Source organism: Prunus mume, linkage group LG4 (genome assembly GCF_029339155.1).
Source record: "Prunus mume cultivar Tortuosa linkage group LG4, ASM2933915v1, whole genome shotgun sequence".
Classification (NCBI taxonomy): Eukaryota; Viridiplantae; Streptophyta; class Magnoliopsida; order Rosales; family Rosaceae; genus Prunus; species Prunus mume.
In genome coordinates, this window is record NC_142701.1 from 24,247,050 (window position 1) to 24,271,520 (window position 24,471).

The following is a 24,471-nucleotide window of genomic DNA, read 5'->3' on the forward strand; positions in this document are numbered from 1 at the left end:
ACAATTGCCTGAAGAATGATGCGACTTTAGAGTTGAAGGCTTGCAACCTTAATCAGAATAAAATTCTACATATATATTGCTAGCTAGTTGATTATCTGAGACAATGGCAATGGAAATCATAATTAATAACATCAATATTCTTATGGAAACATCTTAACTTTTTCTCAATAGCACTTGATTCACTAAATTGTCTAAGTTTGTGGATGAAGAACCATGTGGACCAGTAGCTTCTTCTGCAAGTTTCTTCCACTCCATGACCTTATTTTTCATCTTCTTACCCTTCTCTCCCTCCATTAACTCTTTGACAAGCTTCTCTACCTCATCCCTCTTCACATCATTACTGATCTCCATGCCAATGCCCCATTCATTGCAAGTATAGCGACAGTCCATTTGCTGGTCTCCGAAGAATGGCCAACAGAGCATAGGAACTCCTGCAGTAATGCTCTCAACTGTTGAATTCCAACCGCTGTGAGTTAAAAATCCTCCAACTGAGGGGTGGTTAAGGACTTGCTCTTGTGGGCACCACCCAGCTATTAGACTTCTTTCCTTTGTTTCAGCCACAAACTCAAGCGGCAAAATAGCGGATTCTCCAATAACAAGATCAGGTCTAATTACCCAAAAGAATGGAAGCTTGCTATTTGCAAGTCCCCACCCAAACTCCACAAGCTGTTCTGGTGTCACGACTGCTATACTGCCGAAATTCACATAGACAACTGAGTTTGGTGCCTTGGTGTTTAGCCACTCGAGGCATTCAGTTTCTTCTTTCCATAGACTGTATCCCATTTTCAAAGGGTGTTCTGGTATCTGATTGAGATGCAATTGAAGAGGGCCAACGGTGTACGCATGGGGAAGCATAGATGAGAGAGCATCCAAAACATCTGGCTCCAAGGCATCAAAAGTATGAAGAACAACTGCCGAAGCTTCGTGAGCTCTATCGGTTTCTTCCATGATGAAGTTAAAAATGATATCATCTGAATTTGTGGTTCGCACGAAGGTCGGGAGATCCCTCAAACGGATATCTCTCATTCCTGGGATCCAATCTATTACCGTTTCCAGATAGCCATTTGTTAAACAGCTCTCATCTGCAATAGACAAATGAAATTCAATTGAAGAAACATTTCATTTGCATTTTTAGAAACAAGCAGTTAAGAGTTAACCATAAGTTAAACAACAATTGCTTCAATTAATAGTTATATATTTCACCTTTGAGTGGAGCAAGTCCTTTTTCAACCACAGCGCGAAGTTGTTTAATTCCCATGAAGCTGCAGGCAGCTATAGTGTAGAACAGTACTATAGGGACTCCGATTTCTTCAGCAGCTGTGATTGTGAACGTGGACATGAAACCATCTGAAACTATGCAAGTCACAGGAGGATTGCTGGATGTTGATATGGCATCATTGTTGAGTTTTGCAAGGAGGGCAAGAAAGGGAACCAAGAAATTTTGTTTTCTGATGGATTCACAAAGCAAGGTGACATCTTGTGTGGCGTCTTCATCTGAATCCGGAAGGCTATCCGGGATGGCTTCAAATTGAAAATCAGGCAAGCCATCAAGGGAGTTGGGTCCTAGAGATTTAAGAAAGCGCTTGTGATTGAACTCTGTGTTGACAAAGGTTATATGAAAACCTCTGTGGTGGAGGAGCTTTGCAAATTTAAGCACTGCCTTTATATGACTTTGAGCAGGAACTGGAATGCAAACAGCATGTGGCTTAGTAGCTACTTCTGTGAAATCCATCTGAGCTTTTGTGTGTGCATTGCAGTGCTTGCAAATGCAGATTATTCATAAAGCAAAACTGAGCTACTTTTCAATGTGTCCTGTTTTGGCTTTCCGTTTTTCCCCTCCACACAAGTAAGTCTATGCAGATAAGATATCCAGAGAGAGAAGAAAGTTGTCAGACAAATTGAGGTGAGTAGAAGCGAAGGAGAACTAGTATCTTCTATTAGTTTTTCCCCTATAAAGAATAATTTTGTTTCATTATCCTTTCTTGGCCTTTCCCCAATTCTTTCTCCAATTATTGGGCCACAAAAAGTTCAATTCTCATTCTACTTATGCTCTGAATCTCTAAAGTTCAATTCTCATTCTACTTATTCTCTTAGTACCCCATAAAACTGAAAATTTCTCACTTATCCCTCCCGAATCTCTAAAAACTGCTGAAATTTTTTCACTTTACAACTTTTGTCTATTTTCGTCTTCAAAATGACGTGGCAGGGGCATTTTAATAATTCAGCTATTAAAAAACTTCATAATCCAAATTAAATATGTTTTTATTTTTAAAGATTAATTTAGCTATTAAAAAAAAAAATCTTTGTTTTTGTTCCTTGGGCGGATGATTGTTTTAACTTTAATTTTACTTTTCATTGAAGATATCATTTCACAGTTATGGGTTACCTTTATTTTTTTTGCTAGACTGCAATTTTGTTTCTCTCTCATAATTATCTTTAAAAAAATTTCGTGTTTGTTATTAATTTTGTGAATTTCTGGGCTATTTTTATGGTATCTTCATGTGATTTCTTATTTTTATTTTTGTGTATATATTTTTTTTAATTTTATACAAATGTAATTATTTTTTATATTAAATAATCTAATAAACATTAAAATTAATTTTAAAATAAAAAATTTTGAAGTCCGATGCAGTCCAGCCCATACTTGTACCAAATAACGGACTGGATTTAAGTCTAGTGCAGTATAGCCCAACTTAATGTACCAAACAACTTATTAAAGTCCAACCTAATTCAAGCCAAACCAACACTCCAGCTCAATCCTAACTAGTTCAATCCCCACCAAACAAGGCTTTGGTAGTTTATTTTGGGTGATATGTTTGGGGTTTGAGTATGGGTGGGTTTGCTGGGTTTGGGTGGTGGGGGTTATTGGGTTTGGATGATGGTGGATGAGGATGATCGAGAGAGGGGGAGAGATGGGTTTGTGTAGTTAATTTTTTTTTTTTAAATTAAATTAATTTTTTAATATTTAATGTGGAATATAAAGTATTTTAATAGCTCAATTATTAAAATTCCCCTACCACGTCAGTACACTTAACGGTTTTGTGAATAGAAATGGACAAAAGTGGTAAAGTGAGAAAATTTTAGCAATTTTTAGAGATTTTGGAAGTTAAGTGAGAAACGGGTAAAGTGAGACCAAGCGCCCGTTTCAAGGGGTATAACAATAATTAAGCCAAAATCATTGTAGTGCTTGCAAATGCAAATTATTTTATTTTACTAATCCAAACCGTCTACTTTTTATAGATATTCATTCAAAGATCATCTCTACAAAAAATCACTTGAATCTGATATCATTTGATCATTCAATTAAATATTGAAATTTAAGTACTCTCTTGAAGTATCGTGTTTATTGATTTTGTTGATCTCTATTAGATATCATAATGATTTTCAATTTGTATGATTTTTTTTTACATGGATGATCTATGAGTGAAGACTTGAAAAATAGACGGTTTGGATCGTTGAAAAAAAGAGAGTCTTAAGGTACCCTAAAGGGTGTCCTTCAAATAAAATTATTTGAAGAATCCCTCACTATATATATATATATATATATATATATAGTAGAAATTGTTACATCACTAATAGTCAACAAAATATGATTAAATGTTTGAAATCTTTTTGAATTTATAAACTCATGTTGGTCAAGTATTTCGAAAAGTTCGTCATTGATTGATAGATAGTCAACTTATGATTGTATAGATAATGGTAAAAATTGTGGTAGAAATTGTTTCTTATAATAATATAAATAACTAATAGTCTACAAATTATGATTAAATTTTTATAATAATATAATCTAGAAGTTAGTCATTGGTTGATAGATAGTCAAATTTTCGACACACAAATATCCGTGCAAAGAAAAATCAGTTGATCAAGACAACGAGGAAACTACTTGATCAATCAAGACAAAAAGACAGAGACTTGGACTTTCGTTTCTTGGCGATGTAAGGATAAATTAAGGAAGATGCTATACGATAATTTGGTTCATTATTTACCCTTTTTATATACTGCTAAAATGTTTGGTTACCATCTCAATTTTCATTGCTATATAAAAAAATAAAAAAAATTGTTCCTCTGTTCAATCTTATCTTGTATCTTTCAGTGATTAATATTAGATCTTAAAACCATAACAGATATTGGAACACTAAGATCAATTTAAAACTTGTAGCTGAACAAAACTTCTAGGCTTGCAGTTCATGATCTTGTTAAGTTTGTGGATGCAGAGAACATCTAGATTTTTCTTGATTGCATTTGATTAGCTAAATTGTCTAAGTTTGTGGACAAAGAATCGTGTGGACCAGTCGCTTCCTCTGCCAGTGTTTTCCACTCCATGGCCTTATTCTTCATTAGTGAAATACAATGTGAAGTGGACCCTATAAGGGTGTCCCTCAAATAAGTTATTTGAGGAATTCCTAAATGGAAGTTATTTGCATATAAAAGATATTTGAACTGCAAAGTGCCATATTCATTAAACCACGAAGATGCATTCGATTGGGTTTGATTTTTGAGCACATGGAGATAACTAGAGCTTAGTTTCATTTGTAATATTATGTAATTTCCTTGCTTCATTTAGCTTGGTGTATAATTGAAGAGGGTTTAATTGTTAGTTATATTTATTATTTGGTTTCTGTTTTGATTTTCCTTTTTAATCGTTTTTGTTGATTGATATAGTGATTATTTATTTATTTATTTACTGCTTTGCGTTGTGTTTGATTTATGCTCAAAAGAGAGACACTTTCGTGGTGTCATCACTTCGGAGGTATGAGAACCCCTCCAATGCCTCACTTCATCAAATTTAAGATTATTAGTTATCTTACTCAACCAATTTTAATCATATTGTAGCATTTTACTGTTGTCTAGAACACTAAGGAGTTTGTAAGTGAAAGGAGCTGCCAGCAAGGCAGAGCTACCCTCATCCAAGATGTCACATCTTCCACACCTGTGTATACGATGCAGACTGTTAAGTTACCAGGTAGCATTTGTGAAGATCTTGATTGAATTAATATGGATTTTTTTGGGGAGGGAGTGGAAAAAAGCAAAAGGTACATTTATGCTAGTGGGACTTGGTGTGTCGTCCTAAATGTAGGGGTGGTTTAGGATTCAAGAAAACTGCAGACATGAATAGGGCCCTTTTAGCAAAGATTGATTGGAGGATGCACACTCATGATCAAGGGTTATGGGCTCAAATTTATGAAAAGAAGTACCTAAAGGACTGCTCTATCTTGGATACTTCTAGGGTCTCCAAGAAAGATTGTTCTGCTACTTGGAGAAGAGTTGTCTATGGTGTTGAGCTGCTGAGAAAGTGAATGGTTCGGAGAGTGGGGAATGGGGACAAGGTGAATTTTTGGAAGGACCATTGGGTGGTTGATCTCCCTTTGTTACATTATACAGGGGTGTAGTCAGGGATCGATTTGGACTGTAAGGTCTCTAATTTCTTTAAAGAAGGGTGGTGGGATGTTGAGAAGTTAAGAACTGTTCTTGATGAGGATATGGTGCAAAAGATCACCTGTTTTCCTGTTGGTTTTGGAGGTAATAGTCAAGATGCTCATATACGGAGGCCTACTTCTAATGGCATCTTTACTGTTAAATATGCTTTTCAGCTGATCCATGGGGGTTCTAATTGGTCCGATGCTTGTTGGAAGGGTCTGCGGAGTATGTCTCTCCCGCCTAAGTTGAAAGTTTTCTTATGGCTTGTTTTCCAAGGTAAGATCCTAACTAATGAGCAAAGAGTTAGGAGATATTTAGCTGTGGAGTCCTCTTGTTCTGTATGTGGTTGGCACTATGAAAATATCATTCACACTCTTAGGGATTATGGGCGTGCTAAAGAAGTATGGCTTACTGTTCTACCTCCAAGTAAATTCCATGATTTTTTCTTATCTGATTATCCTTCTTGGCTTCGGAGCAATCTCTTTTCTAAAGCTAAGTGGGAATGGAGGTATCCTTGGAATATCATGTTTGTTTTCACTTGTTGGTATGTATGGAAATGGCGTAACCAATACATTTTTAATTATGCTGAGGACTTGTCTTGTGATCCTAGGAATATTATTTGTGCTGCTGTTTTGGATTGGGTTAAGGCTTCTAATCTGAATTGTAGGAATGTGCCTAGAACTCAGGTTATGCTAAGGTGGGAGCCGTTTGGAAGTGGGTGGGTTAAGCTCAATGTGGATGGCACTTGCATGAATGCTTCTGGGAAAATTGGTGCTAGTGGTGTGATTAAAGATTGCTTTGGGGAGTGGTGTGGAGGTTTTGCAGTGAATTTGGGGAAAGGGCGTATTTTGGATGCTGAAATCTGGGGTTTGTTTTTTGGCCTCCGATTAGCAGTGGCAAAGGGCTTCACCAAGATCCTCATAGAAATGGATTCTCATATTGCTATGAATCTATTCCAACAAAGGGATTCTCTATGTTTCCATCCTCTAGCTGCTTTGCTCTCAAACTATACGGGAAGATGCTTAGACATTTTGAGAGTTGGAATATCTAGCATATTTTTAGAGAGAAGAATGGTTTGTCGGATTGCCTTGCCAAATGGAGCCATAATCTAGACTTAGATATTCAGTTTTTTTGTTTAAGCTCCTATCTTGGCTAGCTCTGTGTTAGCTGATGATCTGTTGGGGGTCACTCGAGGCCTTTTGATTTGTACTTGGTTAGGCTTTGGTTTTGCCCCCAATTTTATCAAAAAGAAAAAAGAAAAAAAGGAGTTGCCAGCAAAGGGGTAATCTTCTACAAGTGGTGACTTAGATTTCTGTTTATTGCATGCTCAATGATTTTTTAGCACTTCATACTTTGGCATTTAATTAACTACCATACTTTTGGTTTGTGGTGATATTTGGCTGATTCTGTTTATTTGCTTTCTCGAGAAACAGAGGAAGAGGAAGGAATGACATGATCAATCGTCTGGGACCGACGGTCTCGCCTAGGTTCTCAAACAAAAAAGTATTAAGCAGGCAAGATCTCTCAGTCTTTCTATATTTGAGCATGTGGATAATGAATCCTGGGAGCTTAATATCTGTTTACATCTAAAAGGAAATATGATTGGGAGCTGATATTCTGAACTAATCGACCAGTCTCTCAACTAGAAGGTAAAGATGGTTGGTTCAATATAAGATCATTCAAACAAAAAATTTCATCTTTTTAAACATTTTACTGCTGTTTTGTGGGTAGGAGTTCAATATTATGCTTATAAGAGCGTTTGAGGTCACCCACTTAATAACATTAGTACTTTTTGTTGAAATCACTTGGGTTTCTGTGGAATCTCAAGGACATAAAGGCAAAAGTTTGAGTCTTTGTTCTATAGTTATGTTGGATTGAAAATTTGGTGCCTTTGTTCTTTCTTGCATGTGCTTGGAATTGCAATGAAAATTTCCTTTCATTGTTTTTTTGTTGTTGAAGGGTTTGAGCATGAGGACAAAGGTGATTTTGCAACCTCACCAAAGCATTTCAGGTAAGAACCATATCCTCGAATTGCTCTTCTGGACCAAAATTAAGCCTTTTGTGTGATGGTTTATCATCTGATTAGGTTCTATGTTTGAGCTTATGGATTGGTTCATGGTGGATTTGAATTGGCACTCAGAGTTGCTTGGGTGAAGCCGATGACTGAATGCATTGCAGGACTACAACAACAAAATGGTGCAATTACATCTATTCATGGACTTTGAAAAAACGGAGTAGGGTTCCGCATTTGGACTAGCAAAGAGGTTTGTCAATTGTTCTCTCATCCTCAATTTTTTTTTTTCAATAAGTCGATTACATCTCAGCCTTAAATTCACTTTTATTTATTTATTTCTGTTTAATATAATGAGACAATTTCTGTTACAGAATTCTAAATTATGTTCTCTCTTTTTCCATGTTAGGGTACTAAGATGCTTGGGGGTTCTTTTTATTCTCTTTTCCACTGCATATTATGACTTAGATGGGTATGCTTCAAGAAGGTTGGTTTTATTCTTGAAGAATACCCATTTGGTTTTAGACATAGTTTATTTAGTTAAATATGGCTACTGGTGAAATGGATTAGCCAAATATTGCATATGTAATATGCATACAAATTCCTAGCATTGTTGTAAATAGTCAGTTTAAGTGGAGGATTGTTGTATGAAATTTGGTAAACAAATATCTAGAAATTATCTTCACAATTTCTTAGGTTCCATTTAATTTGGTATTTGTTTCTATGTGATATATTTCTCTTAGAACGGGTCAAATGGTAAAGCTGCAATTAATGGTGTCATTTTTGTGTTGCAGTTCCATCAGTGCCAGGTTGTTGGGAGGAAGCTCCCTACGACATCTGATGAGCACCCCAAGATTTACCGAATGAAGCTTGGGGCCACCAATGAGGTTAACTTATGGTATAATCCTTAGCCTTAACTCGGCTTTTGTGATTTTTCATTGGTGAATTTTGGGTTAAACTTAATATTGTTGGTTGATTTGTTTGGATTAAGTATTTCCTGAGGAAATTGAAGAAGGTCAAGAAAAGCAATGGCCAAGTGCTTGCCATTATTGAGGTTTGTTCTCTCAGCCGTTTATATACTTTATTTTTTCTAATTAATAAATTTGTACCCATTTTGATTATTTGTCAATGTCTAATGTAGTAAATGTTGTTTTGCGGCGGGGAAGTGGTTCCTCCTTAACTCTCCTCCTGGCGAAATCCAATTTGTTGCCAAAGGTCTCATCTTTGACCCAAAAGCGTCGCTCTTTTATCACATTTATTTCGTTTTTTTCTAATTTTGTTTCAATCATTTGAATCGCATTTTGTATTTGATGTTTGGCTTTGTTGGCAGATGTGAAGGAGGCTGCGTAAGAGGCATCCCCTCGAAATAATGCCCGGTTGAATTGAAGACGTATGTTTTTTCTTCTTTTTTTCTGTTATTTTTCTTCAAAATTGAAGCCTCCACTTTGCTGAATAAAGGCTCCTCTTGGCTTTAGTGTTTTGTTTCGATGAATTTTGGGCTCTCAGATGTCTGTGAAATTGCAAACCTTTCTTTTGTATTGAGGTTCTAATTTTCCAAAATCAGTTCTCCCTAATTAAAGTGTTAAGTTTTTCCTCTCTTTTTTAATATTTACTCTGATGTCTCTGTCCAAAACATTTTTTTTTATATAAACATATATCTTTTTAAACTGAACATTTTATTTTGAATTTTCCAACGAAAATGACACAATTTATGGTACAGTTTTCTTTTGATAATTGGAGTAGGCAAGTAGCAAAGTATAAACTAACAAAATTGAAGGTAAGTTACGGGAACCCAAATTATTGTAAAATTTGATTCGTAAAGATTTATAAGTATGTTAGATTGACAATGAAAAAGTGAAAGATCAATTACAGAGAAACGGGTGGCGCAAGTGGTCTTGATTGTTGCATGTCTTCCTTATGCGTGCATATACTGTCTGTAATTCTCCATTTCATTATTGATTTGATTATCGGTTTTTATCCTCTAGGTTTGTTGGGATGTTAATAAAATTTTGTGCTTTTGCAAAATATTGGTCTCACCCTTTCAATTTATATGATATGAATGTGTCCTGTAGTATGCGTATTTAGATTTCTTATTTGACAATTTATAAGCTAAAATGGGATGTGCCACAATTTGGTACATACATGCCGCCACTAAGCTGTTGTTTGATTTGATATTTGTGGAAGTTTTGCAACGCATTTATAGATTCTTACATACTGACCCGTAAGAATGAAATTTTCCTTTTATGGCAACCCATAACAAATACGTGTAGCTTGCAGGGCTTGGATTGTGCATGAAGTACTGTAGAGCTTGGATTGTGCAGCAAGTACTGAAGAAGTTGTGGCACTGGAACACCAAGGAGTTTGCAAGTGAAAGGAGCTACCAGCAAAGGGCTAATCTTCTGCAAGTCGTGACTCAGATTTTTTATTTTTGTATGCTCAATGATTCTTTGGCACTTCTTTGGCATTTAATTAACTACCATATATTTGGTTTGTGGTGATATTTGGCTGATTCTGTTCATTTGCTTTCTCGGGAAACAGAGGAAGAGGAGGGAAAAGTAGAAATGGGCATCTAACATTCATAAACTTTTATGCTCCTATTCTCTGTTTTAGAAACACTTGCTTTGGTTTCCAACAAAAGCAATCAATCCCTCAATTGTTGTTAGGGTCACCCTAAATTGTGTAATGATCTATTGTTGTTAATATTTGCTTTTTTAATTTTTTGTTTTTGTTTTTATGTTCATGTGTTTTTATACTAATTTTGTGTAATATTTACTGATTTGGTGATGTCATGTTAGAGATGTTCAGAGTTTGGACACTATCTCCATTATCTGAATTCTAATTCTGAATTTTGATTTTTCTATCTTTCTAAGTTTGAACACTACCTTTATTATCTGGAATTGATTACGATTCTTTTTTTGCGTCTATATTTTGGCTAATTTTTTCTTTGGGAGTTTATGAAAAACTTATCAGCATATCCACACCAAGGATTAAAATATCGGCCGTGCAGATAATATCGGGCCTCCAATTTACGGATATTTCGGAGATATATCGTTATCGTTTTAGGTATCGGGAAAAAATCACCGAAAATGACAGATATAGGCATTGAAACACAATTTTGGTGTAAAACTTTCATAGATGTTATGTACATTATCAATAAATGTATTGAACAAATAAAACTCAAAATTTACTAATAATAAGATATACATATGATGAAATATAAGTGGTATGTAATGTGCGTTAATGAAAAGTTTGAAAATAAACTGTTAGAATGAAAAAACCATACATAAATCCATAGTTTGTTTAATCATTGGATTACAATTTTGATAAGAGTCCATCTACATGAGGTTCAAACAATGAGGAACAACCATCCAGATTCATACAATAGTCATACCAAGTCATGTAACCCAAGCAGTTTGTAAGCCATGTTTGAACATGGTGCACATAGGTATCTCTTGAGCTCCCTACTGTCCTCCCATATATGGGATAGTTAGGATTAACCTAACTAGTAGGTCCATAATCTGTTTCATCATCTTAAACTCCATAACTAGTTCCACTATAATCAGACATGACATAACCATAATCATCATAAGATTCATTTGAGTTAGTACTAGGTCTAGTTTCTATGCTCATAGATCCAAAATTGATCGCCATATCCTCTTTAGATGGATTGGAGGTATGTGGGCAGTGGACTGTGCAAAAATTCTCCATATTAATAAATTATAGGATTCTGGGCAAGGATTAGCTATTTTTAGGTTTCAATTTGCTTCAATTGCTTTCAAAACTTTTGAATTTTTTTTGGGTTCTGTTATGGGTATCGGGAAATATCGGGGATATCGGCAAAATATCGGGAATATTGCACTTATTGGGGGATATATCGTCGATACATGGGAAGATATGGCCTTACCCCCTCAGTATCGGTGTCGATAGTTGAAAATACCGATATATCGGTGTATCGGCCGATATTACAATCCTTGATCCACACCTTCTACACCCTATTTCTCTACACATTTCTCTCAAAAACTTAAATGCTTTATGCTCCACACCTTCCACGCCTTTGGTAGTTTTCTCTGCTTTCACTTGGTTCCATTTTAAGTTTTTACTTTTTCTAAAAAAATCTTTATTGTAAATTTGTCACTTTATTCCCTACGTATTTTAACGACTTTATACACATTTGACGCAATTTCAAAACCGCAGCATTGCGCGGGCGCCTTTGCTAGTAATAATATGACTTCCTAAAAGCCTTATTTATAGTGGGTAGGAAATAAGATTAAAATACGAATCCTAAACCATGTAGGAATTTAAATAAGAATTTAAAACAAGGCTAGTAGTTGGTATTGTTGTGATGTGAAAATAATCACAGTCAGATTTCTGTGAGAGAAATCAGTTGTGAAAGAAAGTAGTTTGACGTTTGACAAACTTTTTATTAAAAGTGATGCTGGTACAATAGTAAGTTGTTGAGTGTTTGGTAAATTTTTGTGTGAAAGTATTATGAGCTGTGTATAATGACTAAAAAGAACATTGGCAGTATAATAATCTCTGCAATTGGCAGTCACATTGGAAGACATCAATATTCTTATATATGGTAACATCTTTAGCTTTTTCTCAATAGCACTTGATTCACTAAATTGTCTAAGTTTGTGGATGAAGAACCATGTGGACCAGTAGCTTCTTCTGCAAGTTTCTTCCACTCCATGACCTTATTTTTCATCTTCTTACCCCTCTCTCCCACCATTAACTCTTTGACAAGCTTCTCTACCTCATCCCTCTTCACATCATTACTGATCTCCATGCCAATGCCCCATTCATTGCAAGTATAGCGACAGTCCATTTGCTGGTCTCCGAAGAATGGCCAACAGAGCATAGGAACTCCTGCAGTAAGGCTCTCAACCGTTGAATTCCAACCGCTGTGAGTTAAAAATCCTCCAACTGAGGGGTGGTTAAGGACTTGCTCTTGTGGGCACCAGCCAGCTATTAGACTTCTTTCCTTTGTTTCAGCCACAAACTCAGGCGGCAAAATAGCGGATTCTCCAATAACAAGATCAGGTCTAATTACCCAAAAGAATGGAAGCCTGCTATTTGCAAGTCCCCACCCAAACTCCACAAGCTGTTCTGGTGTCACGACTGCTATACTGCCGAAATTCACATAGACAACTGAGTTTGGTGCCTTGGTGTTTAGCCACTCGAGGCATTCAGTTTCTTCTTTCCATAGACTGTATCCCATTTTCAAAGGGTGTTCTGGTATCTGATTGAGATGCAATTGAAGAGGGCCAACGGTGTACACATGGGGAAGCATAGATGAGAGAGCATCCAAAACATCTGACTCCAAGGCATCAAAAGTATGAAGAACAACTGCCGAAGCTTCATGAGCTCTATCGGTTGCTTCCATGACGAAGTTAAAGATGGTGTCATCTGTACTTGTGGTTTGCAAGAAGGTCGGGAGATCCCTCAATCGGATATCTCTCATTCCCGGGATCCAATCTAGTACGGTGTCCAGATAGCCATTTGTGAAACAGCTCTCATCATCTGCAATAGACAAATGAAATTCAATTGAAGAAACATTTCATTTGCATGTTTAGGAACAACAATTGCTTTAATTAATAGTTATATATTTCACCTTTGAGTGGAGCAAGTCCTTTTTCGACCACAGCGCGAAGTTGTTTAAATCCCATGAAGCTGCAGGCAGCTATAGTGTAGAACAGCACTATAGGGGCTCCAATTTCTTCAGCAGCTATGATTGTGAACGTGGACATGAAACCATCTGAAACTATGCCAGTCACAGGAGGATTGCTGGATGTTTCTATGGCATCATTGTTGAGTTTTGCAAGGAAGGTATGAAAGGGAGCCAAGAAATTTTTTCTGACGGACTCACAAAGCAAAGTGATATCTTGTGTGGTGTCTTCATTTGAATCTGGAAGGCTATCTGGGATGGCTTCAAATTGAAAATCAGGCAAGCCATCAAGGGAATTGGGTCCTAAAGATTTAAGAAAGCGCTTGTGATTGAACTCTGTGTTAACAAAGGTTATATGAAAACCTCTACGGTGGAGGAGCTTTGCAAATTTAATCATTGCCTTTATATGGCTTTGAGCAGGGAATGGAATACAAAGAGCATGTGGCTTAGTAGCTACTTCTGTGGAATCCATCTGAGCATTTGTGTGTGCATTGCAGTGCTTGCAAATGCAGATTATTTATAAAGCAAAACTTAGCTACTTTTCAATGTGTCCTGTTTTCTCTGTTTTTTCCCCTCCACACAAGTAAGTCTATGCAGATAAGATATCCAGAGAGAGAAGAAAGTTGTCAGACAAATTGAGGTGAGAAGACGCGAAGGGGAACTGGTATCTTCTATTGGCTTTTCCCCTATAAAGAATAATTTTGTTTCATTATCCTTTCTTGGCCTTTCCCCAGTTCTTTCTCCAATTATTGGGCCACAAAAAGTTCAGTTCTCATTCTACTTCTGCTCTGAATAAGAAAATGACAAAAAAAAAACATATATATATATATATATAATTATGGCTCAATTACTGTTTTACTTCCTAAAATGGGTGCTCCGTTTTAATTTAATCCATAAAACTGAAAATTTCTCACTTAGCCCCCCCAGAATCTCTTAAAGCTGTAGGAATTTTCTTGCTTTGCAACTTCCGTCTTTTTTGGTCTATAAAACCGTTAAATGTGCTGATGTGGCATGGGCATTTTAATAATTCAGCTATTAAAAAACTTTATAATCCAAATTAAATATGTTTTAATTTTTGAAGATTAACTACACAGACCCAATCACCCCAAACCCATCCCTCCCCCATGCCCGATCATCCTCAGCCACCATCATCCATACCCAGCAGGCCCCACCCATGCCTAGCAGTTAATAAAAAAGATGCATACCCAAAATCAAAGAGCCGAAACAAATACGCTATACATAAAAAATCAAACAAAAGGCCCAAGAAAATCATCCAATTTGCAAAACCTGTATTGAAAACTATGGGAAAACAACACCCAACGAAGAACCTCACAAATTGAGCTATCAAAAATGGAAATAAAACAGACCCAGATGTTGATACAAATTTAAGTGTACATGTTTTCTTATTTTTATTTTTGTGTACATGTTTTTTTTTTTAAATTTTATACAAATTTAAGTATTTTTTATATTAAATAATCTAATAAACATTAAAATAAATTTTTTTGAAGTCCAATGCAGTCTGGCCCATACAAAACAACGGACTAGATTTAAGTCTAGTGCAGTCTAGCCCAACTTAATGTACCAAACAACTTATTAAAGTCTAACAAATTCAAGCCAAACCAGTAACACTGCTCAATCATAACCAAATTAATCCAAATTCACCAAATAAGGCCTTGGTGGTTTATTTTTGGGGCTACTATGTTTGGGGTTTGAGTATTGGTGGGTTTGCTGGGTTTGGGTGGTGAGGGTTATTGGGTTTGGATGATGGTGGATAAGGATGATCGAGAGTGGGGGAGGGATGGGTTTGTGGTGATGGGTCTGTGTAGTTAATTTTGTTTTTTTTTAAAAAAAATTTTAATCTATTTTTTAATATTTAATTTGGATTATAAAGTATTTTAATAGCTAAATTATTAAAATTCCCCTACCACGTCAGCACACTTAACGGTTTTGTGAACATAAATAGACAAAAGTGGTAAAGTGAGAAAATTTTAGCAATTTTTAGAGATTTTGAAAGTTAAGTGAGAAATTGAAAAGGTCATAAATTTAGTAAATGGCTTTGTGCCCAAATTGCAAAACGAAGTTCAAAAGTAGAAATTAAAAGAAAGATATGAGAAATTATAAAAGTATTGAGATGGGCTCTAATACTGTCATCACATGGATTGAGCAGGAAAAAGATTGTATCAGAAAAAGAATTACGGAGAAAAAGGTTCAAAGAAAAAACCAGAACATCGTGCTTATATTTGTATCTTTAATCTCCAATAAAAAATTGAAAGGTTTGCATATATAAAAAATTATAATAAAAAAAAAACCAATTTAAAAGAAAACAATGAGTTGCAACAGACAAAATAGAACATGGCAAAAAGAAAAGGACTAACAACATTTCACTCCATCGAGGTTTAGGGTCTATATCGAATGGGCCCCGAGGTTTCAATTTCATCAATTTCATACCCATTAGTTCAAATTCGACAAATTCACATCTGCGTTAGATTGACCATCTGGTCATACGTTAAATCTTGATGTAGCAGCTGTGGGACCCACTAGATATCCTAAAAGCCCAGTACAATGGGCCACGGGCATTTCAAACCAAAAAAATCAATTCCATAGGAAACTGATCATAGAGCGTGCCTTAAGTCATGTTGCCAAGAAGATCAAGAAGCAAATCTATTCCTGTAACGGATGAAGAGGCGCCGATGTGTTGGTATGGCAAGGCTACTACAATTCGAACCTCTTGGACATATTCAAATCTTGGGAGGCAATTTTCAATGTGTGCAGCAAAGGCACATGAGGGTAAGAAAGGTTGCTGGAATAAGCTTGATAAATTAGTGGTAAAGGCAAGACAAAGAGAAAAGGTCATTTGGGTGTTATTGGTGGCTTCGTAGGTTCTATTTGCAAGCTTCATTTTGGGAGGGATGCTCAGATCTAGAGTGAACAAAAGAAGAGCTTCAAATTGGCCTCTGCCATTGAATGAAGTGCTTGTGGGTTGTTGGGTGTTAAGGTGTCATTTTGTAAGGGTTTAATGGCTATGTAAGAGTTAATGGTTATGAAATGTATATGGTAATATATTAAGTTTGAGCTAAATGGGATTGTGAAGGCAACATTTGCAGAGGATTACATCTATTTTAAGATTGCTACAATAGTTTTGAATCCTCAAAGTAATATATGTTGAGAATGAAGTCAAAATTTTCAGAGAATAACTTAGAGAATCTTCCATTCAAAATGGCCTGAAAATATCCTAATAATAACATTGACAATTACATAATTCAAGTTGTTTCAAATCCATCCCAAAATTACAAGTGGTGGATATATTTGCATTCACATTTGTTCAAGCTTATGTGTATGTCATTACATCCATAAAAAGGGTGAGTCATTAAGTTATACATGATCAATTTACCCAAAACAACAAGACCTAAACCTTAGGACTAATTAACCAACAATAAAAACCATCTAATCTATCACAAAATGCTAGTCTAACAACCCTAAACCTTAATGATCCCTTTCTTCATTATGCTTCGTCTACAACATTTGATTATGCAGTTGAAACACCCGTTGATACAAAGAGGCCATGAAGTTGAGGTTGGTGGTGCTGATTCAGCAGGTGGTGCTTTAGAAGTGCAAGCTCCTTTCTTGCCTCGCTTTGGATGAAATATATTAAGTATTGTGAATGTTAAGACAAGATTTGGAATTGATGAAATTGAAACATCGGGGCCCATTTCAATACAAACCCTAAACCTCGATGGAGTGAAATGTCACTAGTCCAAAAGGAAATTATAATTTACCTTTATAATAAACAATCTATTATATTTACCTTTATGGGGCACGTGGGGCCTTGTTTTGGGAGGTGGTGAGGCCAACATGACATATCAACAGCTTTATTATATAAAATTAGAGGTATGCTAGTAACTTTCTCTCTAACTTTCTCTTTTGGAACTTCTCCCTTTTACTAATGACATGTGTTACTTTCTTACACATAAAACAATATCATTAATGAATGAGATCAACTAACTTTTATTTTTCAAGTTTATTCTTTTATTTTTCTATATGTGGCATAAAATATTAATAAAATATTTGAAATTCAATTTAAAAAAGATGAGCTTTGTGTTTGTGTTGGTGGGTGGCGGCTGGAAGGAGTCAGGATGGGGATAAGGGTTTTTTAATTTAGTTTTTGAATACTATAATCCTATACTTCTTATTTTCTAAATTGAATTTTCAAATATTTTATTATAATTTTATGCCACATAAGAAAATAAAAGAATAAACTTGGAAAATAAAAGCTAGTTGGTCTCATTCATTAATGACATTGTTTTAATTGTAAGAAAAGTGACACATGTCATTACCAAAAAGGATAAGGTCTAAAAGAGAAGGTTGCTAGAATTCCCCGTAAAATTATTTATCTTTATTATAAACATGCATGATTAAATAGGCTCCAAAGTTGCATAACATGGATTCCAATCAATCCAAAGGTTGGAATTTATGTAGAGGTGGCCTTATTTCAACATAGTGGGTGGGCTAACATTTGATTTACATAGTTTGGGCTTGGACAACTTAGCCTAAGTTGAATATTCTAAAAATTCGGCTTTGAGCTCGAGTGGCATGTAGATCCACCCTTGTTTTCGCATCGAAAACTAGTGAACCATAATCTGCTAACTATGTGTCGTATCGTGTGAAAATTGCACATAATTGTTACTGTAAGCCTAATTACAAAACCTAACACAATCCTCAATAGGCAAATTAAGAATAGACTGGGGTGGCCAACGAGATCTAGCTCATTGGAAAAGGGTTTTAAACATGCAAGCCAATGATTTATTTGTGGAAAAAGGTATAACTTCATATTTTTAATCTATTGATTTAATATATTATTAATATAATGCATCATGGTTAGTGCACAATTGCCTGAAGAATGATGAGACTTAATCGTAGAGTTGAAGGCCTGAGGCGTAGTGAAACCTTAATCAGAATAAAATACTTTATAATCCAAATTAAATATGTTTTAATTTTTGAAGATTAACTACACAGACCCAATCACCCCAAACCCATCCCTCCCCCATGCCCGATCATCCTCAGCCACCATCATCCATACCCAGCAGGCCCCACCCATGCCTAGCAGTTAATAAAAAAGATGCATACCCAAAATCAAAGAGCCGAAACAAATACGCTATACATAAAAAATCAAACCAAAGGCCCAAGAAAATCATCCAATTTGCAAAACCTGTATTGAAAACTATGGGAAAACAACAAAGGCCCAACGAAGAACCTCACAAATTGAGCTATCAAAAAATGGAAATAAAACAGACCCAGATGTTGATACAAATTAAGTTGTACATGTTTTCTTATTTTATTTTTTTGTGTACATGTTTTTTTTATTTTAATTTTATACAAATTTAAGTATTTTTTATATTAAATAATCTAATAAACATTAAAATAAATTTTTTTGAAGTCCAATGCAGTCTGGCCCATACCAAACAACGGACTAGATTTAAGTCTAGTGCAGTCTAAACTTAATGTACCAAACAACTTATTAAAGTCTAACTAATTGCCAAACCCTAACACCTGCCTCAATCATAACTAATTAATCCAAACACCAAATAAGGCCTTGGTGGTTTATTTTGGGGCTACTATGTTTGGGGTTTGAGTGTGGGTGGGTTTGCTGGGTTTGGGTGGTGAGGGTTATTGGGTTTGGATGATGGTGGATAAGGATGATCGAGAGTGGGGGAGGGATGGGTTTGTGGTGATGGGTCTGTGTAGTTAATTTTTTTTTTAAATTTTTTAATCTATTTTTTAATATTTAATTTGGATTATAAAGTATTTTAATAGCTAAATTATTAAAATTCCCCTACCACGTCAGCACACTTAACGGTTTTGTGAACATAAATAGACAAAAGTGGTAAAGTTAGAAAATTTTAGCAATTTTTAGAGATTTTGGAAGTTAAGTGAGAAATTTTAATTCCAAGGGTAAAGTGAGACCAAACACTCGTTTCAAGGGGTATAACAATAATGAAGCCAAAAATCACTGCAGTGCTTGCAAATGTAGATTATTTTATTTTACTAATCCAAACTATCTATTTTTGTAGATATTCATTCAAAGATCATCCCTACAAAAAATCATTTGAATCCGATATCATTTGATCATTCAATTAAATTATTGAAATTTAAGTAATCTCTTGAAGCGTGTTTATTGATTTTGTTGATCTCTATTAGATGTTATAATGATTTTCAATTTGTATGATTTTTTTACAAGGATGATTTATGAGTGAAGACTTGAAAAATAGACGGTTTGGATCGTTGAAAAAAAAGTCGTAAGATACCCTTCAATTTGTAGACTATTAGTTATTTATACTAGCCCTTTGGCACATACTCACGCATGTGCCAATTGGTTTTATTTTTTATTTTTTATTTTATTTTTAGAATTAATAAAAGATAACATGGGTAGTTATGTTCCATAAAAGTAGGACTTATTATCTGATTTTGCTTTTAATTTTTTTAAATATAAAATAATGTGAATTTACCATGTTATCATCATTTCATTAATAATTTCAATTCTTAATGTTTGAATTAACGAATGGTATTTTCTGGTATTTTGAATGTTTTATCATTCTTTTCCTTTTGCTTTATATATATAGATTATTATAAGAAACAATTTCTACCACAATTTTTACCATTATCTATACAATCATAAGTTGATTATCTATCAATCAATGACGACCTTTTCGAAATACTTGACCAACATGAGTGTATAAATTCAAAAAAATTTAAAAAATTTAATCATATTTTGTTGACTATTAGTGATGTAACAATTTCTAATATATATATATATATATTTATATTTATATAGTCCCATTTTATTGAGGGATTCTTTAAATAATTTTAAATTTTTATAATAATATAATCTAGAAGTTAGTCATTGGTTGATAGATAGTCAAATTTTCGACACACAAATATCTGTGCAAAGAAAAATCAGTTGATCAAGACAAAAAGAATAATACTTATACTTCGGTTTCTTGCCGATGTAAGGATAATTTGGTTCATTATTTCCCCTCTTCAATTCTGTAATTTTGTGTTACAGTATCTCCCTTTTTTTTTGTACTGCCAAACTCAACAACTTGATTTGGTGTCATGACCGTTATACTCCCAACCAATCAAGAATCATCTATGTACCTCCAATAATTAAGAGAAATTTATAATAAAACACATTCTAGCATTGAATTTACATATGAACCCTAAAAGCTTTAAATTGAAGAAGGAAAAAAAAACTCAAAAAGGACCAGGTGTAGTATTATTTTTTTTAAAAAAAATTTGAATGATGTGTGAAATACCATTAGTATCCTGGCATTATGATATTTAGGGAAAAAAAACAATGATGACATTGTTGTAATTTTTGGGTACATTGATGACATTGTTGTTATGGTTTTTCAAAAGTAAAATGGATTTTTTCTTCCTAAGAATTGAGTGTTGTAGAGTTTTTCTATATTTTGGGCCCTATTTATAGAGTTCAGATCTTCTGTCCCCATTTCCTTTGTTCCCCCTCTGGTCCCTATTTGGAATTTTGACACATGCTGCCACGTCGCTTCAACTTCATCACTTCTTGTTTTCATCTTCACTGCTATTCTTCCAAGAGTTCTCTGCACCTCTCCAGTGTTTTCAAAATTCAGTGGACAATGTGAATCCATAGCGGTTTAATTTTTTTAACCCAAGACTCGCTCATTATTAGGCCAATCTAACCCAACTCTCTAATTATCGGACTGACCCAAAATTGTACCCAGCTTAATACTAGGTATACATAGGGATTGGAGGCCCTAGGCGGCCGGCTAGGCGCAGGGAGTCCCCATGTTAGCTGTTGAACATCATTAACTTAATTTTGCTCAGCACATGTCGGAAGCTAAACAGATGGCACACATGTCTTGCTTGTTCCTGTTTCTTCCACTTCATGTTTTTTTTTCTTTTACTTTTTTCAATCCAAGGTCGCTTACTGAGGTGAAGAAATTGTTGAAGAGAATATGACACATAAGCATTGATGCATTGACCGCAGCCATTATAGGAGATCAAAGGAGACTGTCAACAAAGAAGCTAAATTAGCAATCAAACATTTGTATAATTTGGTAACTGATGAGACTTTAGAGTGAAACCTTAATCAGATGTCAAATACGTCAAGTAATTAAGAGGGTTTTTTTTAACAGTATAAAATCATGGATGAAGATTCAAAAACATTCTTGAAGGAAATGCTCCCTTAAGAAAGATATTGGGTTCGAATCCTATCATTCTTCTAGTGTGTGTGAGTTTAGTATGTTATCGCTCTTTCAAAAGTAAAGGTCTTTTTATAAAAAAAAACACCTTCTTGATTTGTGGCGAATTTGTGTCACAATATAACAACCTTTTGTATATATCACTGTCTTCTTTGATAATTATAATATTTTCTCATTATTTCTTTCTATTGCTTAGATATTTGTTTACCATCTGAATTGTCTTTGCAATTAGTTGTAATCAGTCAGCACTAGAGCATATATACTATTTATGGAAGACGTCAATATATAATTTGAGCAAGCACTTTAGGATAGTGGATTTTCCCATTCTAGTAATCTTATTCACTTGGTCTACAAATGCGCCATACGCAAGCAGCTGTAAAGAAGTTGTAAGTTTTTGCTCCAGAAAAAGACCCAAAACCTCAAGAGCATCGTACTTCTGAATGAAGTATATGCGTCGTAATTGCAAACAACATGCATGATTTTATTGAACAAATGGGGCTGCATTCTATATCGCCCTCAAAAATCAATACTGGAGTACAACGAATTTGGGATAAAGTAATATTACAAGAGATTCTTACCTCAAGAGGGCCTACGTTTGTCCGCGTTTGAGTCACGGGCGGGTTGCGAACCACAGTGGTGTTGGCTTGATTGATCGAGCATACCCACTGTTAAAACAACTTGATCATCTTCTGCCTCCCACTCCCTTTCTTCTTTAGCACGTTTGCGCATTCTTTATTCATTTTCTAACTCGGCCCTCTCCAACAACCTCCTCGTGTAAGACATTGAAAGTAGAATGTGTTTTGTAAAATCTGATAAATGAAAGGATATAGAGGATATCGATGATTGATGTGACTTGAGGGTGTGGTTTTATAAATGGATTTAGAAGATAGAGATGACATGTGGCGCAATAGTAGCAACCGAAAATCTTATCTGAAATATGAGATGTGAATTTTATAATAAATATGGACACCTGGCCATCGGAAATCTTATCCAAATATTTTATCCAAAAATCTTATCAAAATTAATCTTATAAATATAAAAATAAAATTCATTTGTTGTGAATAATAATTGCCCTTTGCCCTAGAAAGGGTGGAAAAGCAACAATAAAATAGCTTGGGCAGACACTATTCACATGAATAGTACAAGTCCTTGCCTCCCCTTGCCTTTTGTCATGGCAAATTGGGTGAAAATGCTCTAAGCAGTCAACACTGGAGCATATAATATTTGTGGGAGACATCAATATATAATTTGAACATAATTAATTAAAATCTTAGAGCAAAATAAAATTCTAGCTATAGTAACATAGGTTTTACAGGCCTGAGTACATATTGCTAGCTAGTTGATTATTTGAGACAATAGCAATAAAAATAAAAATTAACATCTTATGGTAAAATCTTTAGCTTTTTCTTAATAGCACTTGATTCACTAAATTGTCCAAGTTTGTGGATGAAGAACCATGTGGCCCAGTAGCTTCTTCTGCAAGTTTCTTCCACTCCATGACCTTATTTTTCATCTTCTTACCCTTCTCACCCTCCATTAACTCTTTGACAAGCTTCTCTACCTCATCCCTCTTCACATCATTACTAATCTCCATGCCAATGCCCCATTCATTGCAAGTATAGCGACAGTCCATTTGCTGGTCTGCGAAGAATGGCCAACAGAGCATAGGAACTCCTGCAGTAATGCTCTCGACTGTTGAATTCCAACCGCTGTGCGTTAAAAATCCTCCAACTGATGGGTGGTTAAGGACTTGCTCTTGTGGGCACCACCCAGCTATTAGACTTCTTCCCTTAGTTTCAGCCACAAATTCTGGCGGCAAAATAGCGGATTCTCCAATAACTAGATCAGGTCTAATTACCCAAAAGAATGGAAGCTTGCTATTTGCAAGTCCCCACCCAAACTCCACAAGCTGTTCTGGTGTCATGACTGCTATACTGCCGAAATTCACATAGACAACTGAGTTTGGTGTCTTCGTGTTTAGCCATTCGAGGCATTCAGTTTCTTCTTTCCATAGACTGTATCCCACCATTTTCAAAGGGTGTTCTGGTATTTTATTGAGATGCAATTGAAGAGGTCCAATGGAGTAAACACGGGGAAGCATAAATGAGAGAGCATCCAAAACATCTGGCTCCAAGGCATCAAAAGTATGAATAATGATTGCTGAAGCTTCATGAGCTCTATCGGTTTCTTCCATGATGAAGTTAAACATGATGTCATCCGGATTTGTGGTACGAAAGAAGGTCGGGAGATCCCTTAAACGGATATCTCTCATTCCTGGGATCCAATCTATTACGGTGTCCAGATAGCCATTTGTGAAACAGCTCTCATCTGCAATAGTACAAATGAAATTCAACTGAAGAAACATTTTATTAAAAGGTTATATATTTCACCATAAGCTAAACAACAATTGCTTCAATTAAAAGGTTATATATTTCACCTTTGAGTGGTGCAAGTCCTTTTTCGACCAAAGCACGAATTTGTTTAAATCCCATGAAGCTGCAGGCAGCTATAGTGTAGAACAGCACTATAGGGACTCCGATTTTTTCAGCGGCTGTGATTGTGAACGTGGACATGAAACCATCTGAAACTATGCAAGTCACAGGAGGATTGGTGGATGTTGATATGGCATCATTGTTGAGTTTTGCAAGGAGGGCAAGAAAGGGAGCCAATAAATTTTGTTTTCTGACGGATTCACAAAGCAAGGTGACATCTTGTGTGGCATCTTCATCTGAATCCGGAAGGCTATCTGGGATGGCTTCAAATTGAAAATCAGGCAAGCCATCAAGGGAATTGGGTCCTAGAGATTTAAGAAAGCGCTTGTGATTGAACTCTGTGTTAACAAAGGTTATATGAAAACCTCTGTGGTGGAGGAGCTTTGCAAATTTAAGCATTGCCTTTATATGACTTTGAGCAGGAACTGGAATGCAAACAGCATGTGGCTTTGTAGCTACTTCTTTGGAATCCATCTTAGCTTTTGTGTGTGCATTGCAGTGCTTGCAAATGCAGATTATATATAAAGCAAAACTGAGCTACTTTTCAATTTGTCCTGTTTTGGCTCTCTGTTTTTTTCCCTCCACACAAGTCTATGCAGATAAAGATATCCAGAGAGAGAAGAAAGTTGTCAGACAAATTGAGGT

General features: G+C 35.4%; 3 protein-coding genes across 3 annotated transcripts; all 3 read right to left on the minus strand.

The window, feature by feature from the left end:
• Positions 1-96: 96 nt before the first annotated feature.
• On the minus strand, positions 97-1,871 carry LOC103328847 (7-deoxyloganetin glucosyltransferase-like). The gene is made up of 2 exons (XM_008231249.3): positions 1,204-1,871; positions 97-1,082 (listed from the first exon to the last, which is right to left on the minus strand). Exons 1-2 carry the CDS (start codon positions 1,730-1,732, stop codon positions 154-156), a joined length of 1,458 nt encoding a protein of 485 aa, XP_008229471.2. The 5' UTR covers positions 1,733-1,871; the 3' UTR covers positions 97-153.
• A 9,847-nt stretch (positions 1,872-11,718) lies between these two features.
• On the minus strand, positions 11,719-13,569 carry LOC103344107 (7-deoxyloganetin glucosyltransferase-like). Its single transcript, XM_008247733.3, has 2 exons — positions 13,044-13,569; positions 11,719-12,952 (listed from the first exon to the last, which is right to left on the minus strand). The coding sequence occupies exons 1-2, from the start codon at positions 13,567-13,569 to the stop codon at positions 12,021-12,023; spliced, it is 1,458 nt and encodes a 485-aa protein (XP_008245955.2). The 3' UTR covers positions 11,719-12,020.
• A 9,007-nt stretch (positions 13,570-22,576) lies between these two features.
• Positions 22,577-24,471, minus strand: LOC103344106 (7-deoxyloganetin glucosyltransferase-like). The gene is made up of 2 exons (XM_008247732.2): positions 23,772-24,471; positions 22,577-23,662 (listed from the first exon to the last, which is right to left on the minus strand). The coding sequence occupies exons 1-2, from the start codon at positions 24,298-24,300 to the stop codon at positions 22,731-22,733; spliced, it is 1,461 nt and encodes a 486-aa protein (XP_008245954.2). The 5' UTR covers positions 24,301-24,471; the 3' UTR covers positions 22,577-22,730.

What these genes read in the sequence shown, in the direction of transcription:
- LOC103344106 (XM_008247732.2), bottom strand. Translation starts at nt 24,300, where the DNA reads ATGGATTCCAAAGAAGTAGCTACAAAGCCACATGCTGTTTGCATTCCA. An exon ending in AGGACTTGCACCACTCAAAG is followed by an intron (nt 23,663 to 23,771) that starts GTGAAATATATA and finishes GTACTATTGCAG; the next exon opens with ATGAGAGCTGTTTCACAAAT.
- LOC103328847 (XM_008231249.3), bottom strand. Translation starts at nt 1,732, where the DNA reads ATGGATTTCACAGAAGTAGCTACTAAGCCACATGCTGTTTGCATTCCA. An exon ending in AGGACTTGCTCCACTCAAAG is followed by an intron (nt 1,083 to 1,203) that starts GTGAAATATATA and finishes TGTCTATTGCAG; the next exon opens with ATGAGAGCTGTTTAACAAAT.
- LOC103344107 (XM_008247733.3), bottom strand. Translation starts at nt 13,569, where the DNA reads ATGGATTCCACAGAAGTAGCTACTAAGCCACATGCTCTTTGTATTCCA. An exon ending in AGGACTTGCTCCACTCAAAG is followed by an intron (nt 12,953 to 13,043) that starts GTGAAATATATA and finishes TGTCTATTGCAG; the next exon opens with ATGATGAGAGCTGTTTCACA.